This window comes from Phocoena phocoena, chromosome 3 (assembly GCF_963924675.1).
Source record: "Phocoena phocoena chromosome 3, mPhoPho1.1, whole genome shotgun sequence".
Classification (NCBI taxonomy): Eukaryota; Metazoa; Chordata; class Mammalia; order Artiodactyla; family Phocoenidae; genus Phocoena; species Phocoena phocoena.
Genome location: NC_089221.1, coordinates 84,074,738 through 84,088,949, shown reverse-complemented (window position 1 = coordinate 84,088,949; position 14,212 = coordinate 84,074,738). Strand labels below are relative to the sequence as shown.

Here is a 14,212-nt window from a genome sequence, read left to right as displayed (position 1 = left end):
CTTCATTACTTTTAGTAAAATTTATACAACAATGTATTTAGAATAGTATTCACTAGGGTAACAAAGGTTTACCTTTCGAAAAAGTCTTTGACTTCCACCACCAGCAGATGTTGGATAATAAATGTAAACATTGTGGTCTTCTGCACTGACTGGCTTTTCTACAAATGGCTTTTGGAAAACTTCCCCATTTACTTCTACATGATCTTCCCCTTCAATCAGATTACATTCTATAAATCAAACACAATAGCAAGAAAAATTATATATTGTATATTACCTAGATATATTATTATTATTGAGGACTTTTTTTGTTTTTACTATAATAGAGATTACAAAGAAAAGTAACCTTGGATAATGTACTGATTTGATTTTAATTAAAAATATTTATGCAAACATATGATCTGTGACATTAGGAACTATATTCTTCAAAAATCTAATGGACCGGCCATTTTACCCTGCCACCCCATAGAATTCAAAGTTAGATATGAAATGATACACAAGAAAGATTGAGAAATAACTCCATAATGCTATCATCTTCTGAAAAATGTATGGAATCATTATACCACAGATACCATAAAACATGAAATTATTTAAGTTAGAAAATTAACCAATATACAGAGTAAGCAAGCAATCCAATCAGCAAGTTGTACCTCTAGACAAATGAGAAAAGTTCCCTGTTACAGATGGTACTATATCTGGTTTTTAATAAAAGTTCCTCTAATGTACAATAAAGTCATCAAAATTCCCCAAAATAGTTATCAGAATATTAAATATTAAAACATATAAACATTTATCTTGCCTTTTTAGACTAAGTGTAACTTACATGCCATGTTTTAGATAGCTAGGAAAATGAAGCAAAGGGTACTTTAAAATATTAATAAATAGTAGTATTTCAAAATTCCTACTCATCAGCAGTTTAGTTGTGGCATACTAACATGAAGTTTCTAATACTTAAATCAATAGTCATAGATGAATCACTCATTTACCCCAATCAATACAAATTTATTAAACATGTAATTTAAAAATTCTTCTTTATGATTCTGATATGTCAAATGTAGACCAAAGAAATGTAGGACATACAACTCCTGATTATTAGTTAGCCTTGTAGTTCATAGTGTCACATTTTAATTGAAATTTAATTGCCTATTTGGATCATTTTTTAAAAAATTGAATAGAATACCATAATTTAAATTCTTTCCATTTAATTATAGAAGACAGTGGCTCAAAAGTATGTTAAGTGACAAAAGATAGCTTGTTTAAAATCTCTTACTCTTACCTTTGGGATTATTTGGGTCACGATTCAAAATTGCATAACGAGGAAGTAAAATACCTTCAGCTTGAAGAATACTATATACTTCTCTCCTGAAGAAAAAAGAAAATATCCTTATTGTTTTATTGTTCTGTTTCACAATGAGTATATTACTGTACTGTTCATAAAGTACATTATTACTGTTCTATCATTAAAAAAGTCATGCATATAGTCTTTTTTAAAGTAAACAAATATGTCATTTAAAACACTGAAAAGCTGTATTCTAAGTAAATATTCAGCAATATTAGAACAAAAGTGTATGTACAATACTTTTTATGGCATATCAAAATACTAATTTTTAAAATTGGGAATGTAAGTGTATAAAAAGAAATGGTTAAAGTTACTATATCACAATGACAGAATATTACCTAAGTATTAGAAACCTTATACAGTACTCAAAGAATATTTAACAATGTGGGAAAATGTTTATAGTCTTTTAATAGAAATGTGATGCTAATTTTGTAAAATATAAGTGCATATATGTATTGCTTTCTATATTAAAAAATATGGTAAACGTAGTGGCAGGCTTAAATGCCTTTCTTCATAATTTTATTTTTTAAATTTCTTAAAATGAATATGCATTTATATATATATATATTTATACTATATAAACATGTAAACCTAGGAAAAATGTTATAAAAATTGAGATATTAATAACATTACTATCTGGAAAAGGAAAAACAAAAATAGGGAAACAAAAACTATAGGGCCTTACACTTCATATAGCATTTTCATATGTATAACCTCATATTGTAATGCTAAGACAGAATAAAATAGAATACCGGTGAAATTATAAGCGTAGCCAGTAGAGTGAAACACCAATTAAATGAAATATATAAATGCATTTGTATTTTACAATTTCTTTTAAATATCTATGCTTTTGACCTGTTAAATGAATTGCTAAGATATACAGTAAAATATTTCTCAAAATGGTTCCACTTTACCATTAAAAACCTAGTTACAATGGCTAAAGCCGTAGCTTCATCATCAGTCACATGATAGAAAAACTGTTCATAATTTTCAATGGTTTAGTACGGTCTGGAAATTAAACAGACCTGGTTTAAGTCCTTGTCCCACTACCTGAGAAACTACTTGTGACTTTTGGCAAACTAAATGATCTGCCTGATTCTCAAGTTTTGTCATCTGTAAAACTGGGTATAAATACCTATTTCTAAGTATTATTTCAAGGATACCACAAATTTATATATGTATAAAAACACCTGATACCATGTCAGCTTAAGTAGATACTAAATAAATGTTAATTTTCCTTCCTTAATTTAGCCAACTTAACCACTCACCTATCTTGTATGAGATACTGCATATTCAAGTCATTGATTACAAATGGATTCCTGAGTTTTGCATAGGCAACTGCCTTGTCCAGTGGAAATCCTAAGAACACATATTATTAACATATTCTGTAGAATCTCAAGATAAGTTGACATCTATAACTTAATCAACTTGAATTTATGCCATTTCCTATAAAAGACTAATTTCATTATGCATGTAACTGCTTTCTTTAGAAGATAGAATAATAAATACACAAAACTTGATTTATCTTGTACTAGTAAATAAATCTTATTTTTTCTTAGTGAATTTGATAGATAAGGCACAGCAAGCCAGTGGTTACATAACCCAATTTAGAGCACTGACATGTTAGTTGATGCCTGATTATTCAAAGTCACCTGACAGAAGGTAAGACTACCTCATACACAAATAGAAATCTATATATAAATAAGTGTATCACAATCACCTTCTGATTTTTAAAAAAATTTATATAACTCCTCTTCTAACGATATTTTGATGCATATACATATAAATTAGCTGATAATTCAAAGAACTTAAGCATCTTCAAAAACAGCAAAAGAAAAATTAATTTACATTCAACAGATATGCTCAAAATATATGAGCAGAATCATGCTTGCCATTAACTAGGTCAATAACACAGCAGAAATTAAGTCCTTACCATTTCTAGACTTCGGTAAAATTACTAATTACAATGAAAACAAATCAAATGGCAGATATAGTAAGAGATCTAAAAAAACAAATCTAAATAATTTTAATGATTATACTTCACTCTCTGTATTAACACTAAAAGACTCCAATTTTATCCATCAACGTATAGTTTATGATTAAGAATGGCAGTATACCATAGATGTTAAGAGCATAAACCAAGGTTCAAATCCTAACTCCATCTTTATTAGCTATGTGACCGTGGGCAAATTTATTTAATATCTCCAAGTCTCTGATTCCCAGCTGTAAAGGGGTATTTTAACTAAAAGGGTTTTGGGGAAATTAAATATAATACTGTATATAAAACACATTACAATACCTAGCATAATAAGTGCTCAATAAATGTTAACTATTATTATTCCCTAAACAACAATATTTTAATAAATAAGCAAAAGGGTAACAATCATCAGGCATACATAGCTTTAGCATTTAATTATAGTATGCTACAGTGTAACTGTGAAGACACTGTATTTTGTAGCATTATCAGAATAGTTAGTAGAGGAAGGAAGTGTTAAAGCCTACTGAAGTTAAAAAAACAAAAACAAAACAAAGAGCTATGGTCAGTTAAAAAAAAGATTTAATCCTAAATTCCTCTTAGCTTTTAACATTTAATTAGAAGTACTCTATACCAAGAATCAATGGGCCACAAATCACAAACCCATCTAGTGTTATAGACTCTTAAGAATTCATCACTTACTGTAAAGATGTCTCAATGTCTATGGTTTGAAGCCTTGTAACAGAATTCAGGAAATAAGAAATGCCTATACAGTCATTACCCTGCTTTTGTTGCTGTTAAAGAGGCAGCATGTGGGATATGACCTTAGGTAGTATCTAGTTTTTACAAGCAAATAACTAGCTTTAACTTAATAAATAGGAAGAACCACGTGATAGTAAGGGAAGAACACCTTACCATCAAGGATAAGCAAGTTTTAAGATCCTCTAAAATGAATGACTTCAGTCTGTAAAGAAGACCAGGGACTTGACTTCTCTATGAAATTATGAAAATCAATATAGTGTATGGGAGCACAAAAAATCTTAACCTGCTCCATCCCCTTCTTGCTGAAGGGGATGCTTTTTAAACACCTAACTAAAGTGAGACTTTAACACACCTGGAGGCTACATTAGTTTGGTAACAAAAACGACTTAATATGAATACATTTATAACTGAGTGCATATCTTTTAAATTAGAGCTCTTAATGAAAACTCAATTCACAGATTCTTAGGTTATAAATTTTCAGACATACACTTAATAACTTTTGATTAGTGGACTTTACTTTGAAGAAATACTTAAGCTTAATTGATATTTCAGTTTGATTTATAAAAGACAGCAAGGAAAATATAAAATTCAAATATTAAGTTCTTAAGAAATAAAGCATGAATATGTATTGAGGAATGATAGATCATCTTCTATATGGCAAAATATATGGGCTTATAATATTTTAAAAATCAAGAATTTGTCCTAAGAAACTTACAGTTGTAAACAAAGACATACATTCAAAAAGTTCATCACAACCTTATTTTTAATAGTAAAAATTGGAAACCATCTCACTTTTAGGATATTGGTTAAGTATGATATAGTACTTAATGATATAGAAGGGGAAAACCTCTTGATGTAATTAGGTTAAAAATTAAATATAAAATTACATATACACTATAACACTAAATGTGTTTTTAAAAAATACACACAGAAAAAAAGATTGGAAAGAAATATATCAAAATGTTAATATCACTTATCTGTGAGACTAGGTGAGTTTAATTTTATTTTTCTATTTTATCTATTAGTTTTATAGTTAGAAAGGATAAAGAGGTTTCCCTCCCTGTTTTACTACCTTTAGAATGAAAAGAAATAAGACAATCACACAAAGGCCAGTTTTCCACTGGTTCATTCAAAATAACATCTTCTTCAAATACTACTACTGTGATATATTTAAATAAGGAGATCCGTTCAAGAATTTCCTTCATTGGTTTGGATTTGGATTTCTTTGCCATGGAACATATTCCAACCACAATCTGCCTTTCTGGTGGCTAAAACAGAAAGAAAACAAAAAATCAGGTTGACTTGATAACAACTCCAAAGTACAGCTATCTTAAATCTCTGTCAGAAGTACATAAAGTATGTGATAAATCAATAAAAGTGACACATTACCCGAACAGGCATTTTTCAAGATTATATTGTTATAATAAATAATAATAGTTTTCTACAAAGGTCTGGAAAAATTTTTTTAAAGTTTCAGAACACTGTTACTATTTTCATTCAGATTTCAAACTTAAATACTTCCTTAACTGTGTCTAGCATTTATTTGCTAAATAACAATTTAGCAAATTATTAAATTGCTAAAGGAGCAAATAAGGCCTAAAGGGCCAATAGGAGTGAGATAAAGAATTCTCTTGCCTAAAATAAGATATTTTCACTACAAAGCTATGCAGTGTTAAAATATTTTTGTAGATTGAGCTTAAATATGAGTTGGTCACCAATGACAACTTAGAAGGAAATTATGGAGAAAGCCACACTGCTAAACAGAGGTTTCTATGCTCTTTGACACCCCAATCTTCGTACTCAACATTCCTAGTTTATAGTGTTGCTCATCTCTGGCACCCTTGCTACAGCTCAAAGGCCATGATTCAGCCTGAAATTTAAAACGCAGAATATAGAAAACTTATGAGTAGCTCATGGGTTTATAAAATTACTCAAGATTCATTCTGAGGTCTTTGCTTTCAGGTACTTTGAGAGTTTTATCAAATATAAAGCTGTGTCCAGTTTTCCATTTCAGTTCTTTTCTCTTCTATATTTATTTATTTCATATGACATTATAATCTGGGCCCAAAAGTGTTTTACTAGACCGTCTCTTATTATAAATCTAAAAATAAAACAGGGCAACATCTGAATAATTCTTCTTCTTTATGCTTAGCATTATTCCTCTCACTCATATGAAATTTAGAGTTCAAATTGGTATTGGATTTGATGTTACCATCAAAGATTGTAAATTCTAACCTCCCTGGGATCTGCTGTCTTTCACCCTCTGATCATCTACTTTTATGTTCCCTTATTCAATTCTTTCCTGATCAAAAGCCTCAGCATAGCTCATTATGATGTTCCTTAAGTAGATTTCCCCAGACAACAAGAGTACTCAACCTAACGTCTTTGATACCTTAACAGAACAATCTGGAACAAATCATTTTATCAATCTACAGGTCAAATGAACCAAATCAAGCTCCTCAAAAGGTGAACTCAATTTAATTAGTACCAATATTCCAAGAATTATGCTAAGCACTGAAGAGTTACATATACAGAAACTACCTGTCATCAAGCACTTTGAATCTAACAGGAAACACAGTAATCATACAGTACATAGTGATATACAGAATAGAAGTATATAGTCAAGGTATAGAAATGGTATTGAGGAAAAAATGTTCAAGTTTCTCATGGGGAAAAGAGTAAAGAGAGGGGGAAGACTGAACAACATGAAATCTGAGGTTTTGAAGAATGAAAACTGATTCACAAATTATCCAAAAAGGAGGGGTATTTCACAGAGATAAAGAAGTACATACAACAGCAAAGAGGCATGGTACAAGATGGAAGATGTGGGAAATAAAAATCTGATATTGCTAAAACATAAAAGGTAAAAGAGAAGAGAGACAAGTACAGTTCTAGACATAGGAGAGAGATAAAAATCCTTATATGGAAGAAGACTGGACTTGATTTATCAGCGGTGTTCTCATGTGCTCAGAAGAACTCTAAAGAAAAGGAGTAAGCGTAGCAGAGGCAGAATCAAAAGTACTTTCTAGTCTAAGTCAGTTAGAGAAGCTCTGCTTTTATGTTTTAGTTACTGGACTTCTGCATAAGACTTTAGATGAAGAAAAGTTTTGGATGATATGAGAAGTTTGAAAACCATCATTTTTTTCTAGGGGTGAGGTGGGGGGGTGGGATAGATTTTAAATGGGTGACAGTCTGATTTTGCATTTCAGATGTATAACTGCACTGTGAAAGGTGTTGTTAAATAACAGTGAAAAAGAATTTGAAGAGTCATCTAATAGCTATTTTTGGTTCATTTTTACTACTTACATCAAGTATAACAGGTTTTTGTTTTAAAACAAAATTATTTTTTCAATAGGAAATACAAGAAACACATATTTTAAGTTTGTATTTTAAATAGGTTCTCAAAGTAAAGCAATCTCTAATTGTAAAGGGACAAAAATGATGAGTAATAAAAATGTTGAGCTAACATAACCATAGCAAAATAAACATAATAAATGTGTGTTACTCCTAAAGATCCAGTATGGTTTACACACATACACACACACACCCGTAGATACTTGAGGTAGTTTCTCCTAGCCACACAGTTTAGACTTCTGAATAGTTAATAAAAGGGGTATCTTCAGGTCAGCCACTACTTGTGTTGACAACATGACAAACTTAATGAAGCTGGTTAAGCAGTTCTTCTTTAATACCTTTAAAATTCTTTATCTTGATGTATTTGCTGTAGCACTTCTACATACAAGGAACCCTTTTGATTTATGGCCCTGATTACTCTTTCTCCTTGTCACTTTTTCTACCTAACCCTGTGTTATATTAGACATAGCAATGAAAGACACTAAATTAGTCATTATTAAACAACTTAGAAATCTGACCTCTAATTGTCTTTGTTGAAGCACTATAGATTCAGTAATGTTACTAATGAAACACAGTATGCTTTTTCAGTTTAAAACTTTCCAACAAATTTCTATATGAAAAAAATGTCTTAATAATTTAAGACAATGGTATCAATTCCTCTTCACAGTGATCAGTAAAAAGCCCAGACTGTATTGGTCTTCACTAAACAAACAACTTACAGATTCATCTTCCTCCTCATCATCTTCATCTGCATGGTGGAAGAAGTGTCGATAATTTCCAGGGCTTATTTCTGTATCCTCAGGTCCAACAAAGAATCTGGGGCCTTCACTCATTTTTATTTCATTTGATATAGATATAACTTAAATGTGATATACTAAAACTGTTTCTAAATAAACAGCATCTGAAAAAAGCATTCTCTCTGTAAGAGTTGACACATGGGTCTGTTGCAGCTTGTTTCTGCTTATACAATCACTTGAAATTGTGATGACAGTTAGTTGGCAAATGTTCATTTGTTCTCAGATATTATTGCTTCATTGTTGATGCAGTTTAAAAGACAAGACAGTGACCTATTGCTTCAGTGAGTTGATATGGCAATCTTTTTACCTAAAATGCAATTAAAAAATTAATTTTGGAGACTGTACTTCAAAATCACTCATGTAAAAATAACTTTAAATGACACTTGTAAAATCATTATCAATAACTTGATATATACCTTCAAATGAAAAGACATTTTTCCATAAACTTAAGAAATTTAGACTCTCATCCTCAATAATACATATCTTGGCAATTTGACAAACTGATACAAAATAACAAAAAAGAGTACACTAAATTCAAGTCTAAAAATATCTAAGGAATTAGGAGAAAATTATTCAAATTATAACAAAATTACACTAAAAGCTAAATCCCTCGGGCTTCCCCGGTGGCGCAGTGGTTGAGAGTCCGCCTGCCGATGCAGGGGACACGGGCTCGTGCCCCGGTCCGGGAAGATCCCACATGCCGCGGAGCGGCTGGGCCCGTGAGCCATGGCCGCTGAGCCTGCGTCTGCGCGTCCGGAGCCTGTGCTCCACAACAGGAGAGGCCACATCAGTGAGAGGCCCGCGTACCACAAGCAAAAAAAAAAAAAAAAAAACTAAATCCCTCTGCACATAGCTCAGTAATATCTGAATAGAATGGAAGAGGATAAAATATAATGTGGACTTAAAAATAATTAACAACTATACACCAATCTGAAATTACATTAAATCAATTTTTAAAAAGGCTTCAATTTGTAAAAGTTCAATTTGCAAACAGGTTTTTTGGGGGTACATAACCATTCTTCATTTTGGTCTCACATATAAATCAACAGAACAAGATTAGAATGAAAACAGGATTTCATTATAACAGCAGCTCAAAGTTTTAGACTCACAAACGCTTTTGCAATATTTTATAATAACCATAAATGGAGTATAACCTTTAAAAATTGTGTATCACTGTACTGTACACCTGTAACTTACATATTATATGTCAAGTATACCTCAATTAAAAAAAAATAAAAAATAAAGCCTAAAAAAAAAAACCTGTGGCAAATCTACTAAAATCTATGGATCTTCTCAGAAAAAATACACATGTACACTAAATTCTGCAAGCAATTTTATGTGATTGACAGACATCCAAACTTTTCCACAAAAACAGATGCCCATGAACATCAGTTTAAGAACTATCACACAACAGTGATATAACCTCAGAATATTCCTTAGCAAAGCTGTTTACATGTACTTGGTTCCTTGGTCATATTAAAACTAATCACCTACCAAGATGAAACTACATATCAAATACTTTATTAGATTACTGGTAATACAAGAAATTACTTGATTAAATATTCTTAGGAGCTGAATGATAAGCTAGCTAGAACTGCAAAGCATAATGCCAAAAGTCCTATCCCTAAAGATCTAATTCCAGTTTAATTGGTGGCTCCCTATGAAACATTAAAACTAGTTTACCTTGGGCTTCCCTGGTGGCGCAGTGGTTAAGAATCTGCCTGCCAATGCAAGGGACATGGGTTCGAGCCCTGGCCTGGGAAGATCCCACATGCCGCAGAGCAACTAAGCCTGTGCACTACAACTACTGAGCCTGCGATCTAGAGCCCGCAAGCCACAGCTACTGAGCCCACGTGCCACAACTACTGAAGCCTGCGCGCCTAGAGCCCGTGCTCCACAACAAGAAGCCACGACAATGAGAAGCCCGCGCACCACAACGAAGAGTAGCCCCCACTCACCACAACTAAGCAAAGCTTGTACACAGCAACGAAGCCCCAACACAGCCAAAAGTAAATAAATAAATAAATTTATATTTTTTAAAAAAAACAAAAACTAGTTTACCTAGCCAGGCAACTACATTGTTATGAAATTTAAAACTTTGTCATTAAAGAATAAAAGCAGAAATAATTCATTTTATGTATCAGTGCTTTTTATTCCTATTTCCCTTGCACTGTTTCATACATGTTTGCTGAAAAAAAAAATAAAGTTTCCAATTGTTGTAAAACTTGATGGTAGTGAATAAGCTGATCTCAGTTCTTCTGTTTTGTATCAAAAGGCAAACTTCTTTGGTTTCTTTTTAGTTTTTAACCCCTCCCATCCACCTAAAACCAGCCCTAATATTGAATATTTAGTACCAGAAAGGGCATGTGTTTTAGAGTCAGATATACCTATTTAAATCTGTCATTACATAACAAGCAACTTATGCTAGTTTCTCTAAATTTCTTCATCTATAAAAAAGGGGGTATCATAGTACCCTGTAACTCTGTGAAGAGTAAGTAAATGTTTGGCATATACTAAACACTCAATAAACCTTAGTTTCTATAGGCACTCTATAAACCAAGCTCCCTACTAACATAATATAAAATCTAACAAAATGAATATTGCTCATTATTTGTTGACCTAAATCACAAATAACTTTTAACCTATTACAGAAGGCACAGTATTAGGTGCTAGCAATATAAAGTCAAAGTAAACATGAACCTTTTTCTTAAGCAGCTTTAAGGTCTAGAAAGAAGACAGCCAAGTAAATTAACATTTTCTGTTTTAGTGTGATAAGCACACCAACAAAACTACAATAGAAATATGCAATAATGTCTCACTTTTCAGAACGGCAACAGTGGGAGATGTATTTCAGTGCATATAAAGATATATGTTTACTTATATATATATGCATGTAAGTATGTGTATGTGTACACTTTATGGCATGATTTTAAAATTGTACTTTCTTCTAATTTAGGTGCTTTAATGAGTGATAATAATCCTGTTCTACAGAGCTGAAAATTAATTTTCAAAAACTGTAATTTTAGAGTGTTCATCGTGAAAAGTCTAGAATGCATAAAAATGAAAATTTATAAGTCAGTTAATAATACCATGACCCAGTGGCAGAACTACTGGTTGTAGTTCTTAGTTGTGGAATTATTGGGTTGTATTTCCTACTAGTCCCTTTACTCTATATTTTCCCAAATTTTTGAGCTACTTTATCTGTGCATTATGTATAAGTAGAAATCAGCTTTTGGGAAAAAATGTGTATCCTGCACATTTTTTTCCAAGAGTATAAATGAATGACTGATCTGTCCCCTTCCCTTCACTTAGTCAAATTCTGTTTCAGTCTTCAATGCTGCTTCAAATACATATATGTCTTCAAATACATATATGTATGTTCCCCATCTGATTATGGGTTTAGGTCTGAAACCATGTCTCATTCACTCATTTGGAGAGAGACGATAGACAAATCAACAAATAAATATATGTTAGGAAGACCTCCCTAATATGGTGACATTTGAGTAGAAATCTGAATTAATGAGGAAACCAGCCATGGGGTTATATGACAAGAGCATTCCAGACAAGAAACAAACTCTAAAGGCCCTAAAACATAAATATTTGGCAGATTTCACATGATCAAGGAAAAGTAAGGAGAACATTGCAGCTGGAGCAGAGCAAGCAAGTAAAGGAAAAATGGTAGAAAATAAAGTCGGAGAAGTAGCTAAGATACATACAGAGGACTGAGAAGCCACGGTAAGAATTTTCAATTTTATTAAATGTGATTGGATTGCTTTTAAGAGAACGGGAGAAGAAGAAGTAGAGACAAGCTATATTGACAATTCTTTTGAAGGGCTTTGTTATAAGGGTAGGCAAAGGCTTTATTTTTTGTTTTCTCTTCTGATATATGAATGATACTTACAAATACCAGAAATAGAACAGGCTAGTGGTTAATAGTATGGATTCTGGAGCCAAAAACACTTGGTGTTAAATCTTAACTCCAATAGCTGTGTGACATTGAGCAAGTTAATTAACCTCTAAGAGCCTCAGTAAATTGTACCTATCTTTCAAGTTGTTTTACAGATTAAATTATATTTAGAAAGTTCTTATATCCCACCGCTCAGGCAATACTCCATACCAATTTTATCAAAATATTTGGGAGAAAGGCCCAGGTGTTTTTAAGGCTTCTCAGATTCTAATGTGCACCCAAGTTTGAGAACCCCTGTACAACTCAAAAAAAGGAGGGGGAGTGTAGAACAATGGAAGTACATGGCAATCAAAACCTGTGTTTGCCATTGTTAGGGGAGCATGCTATTATTACAGGAGATCTGATGACCTGATAAAAAAGGAGACAAAGCTGATGAAGCAGAGTCTTTGTCTTCTTGACCTTGGCACATCGCAAGTACCCAAAAAATATTCCCTCACAAACCTTTCCTTAACACTTTCCAAGATTTCTTCTCTGAATCATTCATTTTGCCCTTTGGTCACCTCTAACCTTGGCATTATTTAGCTGTTTTGGTTGTGTACATCCCTTCAAAACACGATAAGCTTCAAGAGAATGAACATTTATTCACCATTGCTACCTGGTATGTACTTAATTTGTTAACCCAGAGCCTCCCAACACATTGCCTCACCATGAATGAATACTTTAAGTATGCCAAGTGTGGCAGCTGGAACCCCCTGGCCAGTTGCCTCCAACACCACTCTCTTCAGTTTCTCCTGGAAACACCGTACAAATACTATCACTTTCTATGAATACTCTAATATGAAAAAAGTTGGGAAGCAGTTATGACTTTGTGATTTAACAATTATTCTTAGCAATCCTGGGATTAGAGATATTTTCCTCGTTTTACAAATGCTTCCAGTACATAGATAAATGTCCATCATTTGATTATAAATGAGGACTTGAAGCTCATAAAGTTCAAGAAATTTGACTGTAACCACACACCCAATAAGACCTGTAAAAAGAAATCAAATCCAGGTCTGTTTAAACCAAAGGCCATCATGATCACTTAAGGGCAAAATCAGGACTCCACAGTCCTTACCACAGTATTACACATATTAAATAAATACTTATAAAACTAAAAGTATGAAATAAATGTATTTTTTGTTTCCCCTACCCAAGTGATATGTATACTGTAGTACAAGATGAAATTTTATGGGCATGATAGGAAATCCAGGATATTCTAATGAATTGCTATTTCACCTGAACCCCTGACAAACCAAATATACCTTATGCATTTCCACATTATTTAGCATTTCGACCAACCTACATCCTCCATCATGAATTCCAAAACATACAACTGGCCTTAAAGATATTACATTATTCAAGTATCAAAGTTGAGCCTTTCTTATTTTTAAGATTCTTTGTATAGCAGTAGTCCCATAATAAACTGGCTACATCAGAATTATCTGGGACATCTGTAAAAACTCAAGTTAATAGACTTCCCACAAATTTTCTACAGCAGCATTTCTTAACCAGATAATCTATATTTTAACAAATCAAAGTGTAGCCAGGTTTGGTAATCTGTTTAAATTTGTGCAAAAGACAAATACCTATGAAGGCTGATTTCTAAATCTGAAATTAGTATCATGCTATTAAAGTACCCACACTCAAAGCACTGGTTCTCAAACTCTAGAATGCACTCAAATCACCTGGAGGGCTTGTTAAACTACTAAACTAAAAAGTCTGGAAGTCACGCCTTTGCTAACCCCCAAATACACATCAGCACCCTCTTCCATCCTCTATGTTCCACAGCATTTTGGATCTATCTTTACAAATATGTTTCCACTACAGTTACGGTTTTCCTCCCCAACTTTTTATTGTGAAAAATTTCAAATATTCACAGAAATTGAAAGAACAGTACACTGTAAACACGCATATACCCACCACTGGACTCAACAATTGCTCTACCATTTGAAAGTAAGTTGTAGACATCAATATGCGTCATCTCTAAATACTTTACTATGCATCTCCTAAAAATAAGGATATGCTCTTACAAAACCACA

The 14,212-nt window shown here is 32.5% G+C and overlaps 1 protein-coding gene across 10 annotated transcripts in view; it reads right to left on the bottom strand.

Moving 5' to 3' along the window:
* PPIP5K2 (diphosphoinositol pentakisphosphate kinase 2) overlaps positions 1-8,260 on the bottom strand; it is a 66,085-nt gene extending 57,825 nt beyond the window's left edge. For all 10 annotated transcript variants that reach the window (XM_065874504.1, XM_065874505.1, XM_065874508.1 and 7 more), the window contains exons 1-5: positions 8,147-8,260; positions 5,146-5,341; positions 2,605-2,695; positions 1,274-1,359; positions 73-227 (exon numbers count right to left, since the gene is read on the bottom strand). In XM_065874504.1, the coding sequence (XP_065730576.1) occupies positions 73-227; positions 1,274-1,359; positions 2,605-2,695; positions 5,146-5,341; positions 8,147-8,260 (642 nt within the window). The remainder of the gene's footprint in view (positions 1-72; positions 228-1,273; positions 1,360-2,604; positions 2,696-5,145; positions 5,342-8,146) is intronic.
* Positions 8,261-14,212: the final 5,952 nt, after the last annotated feature.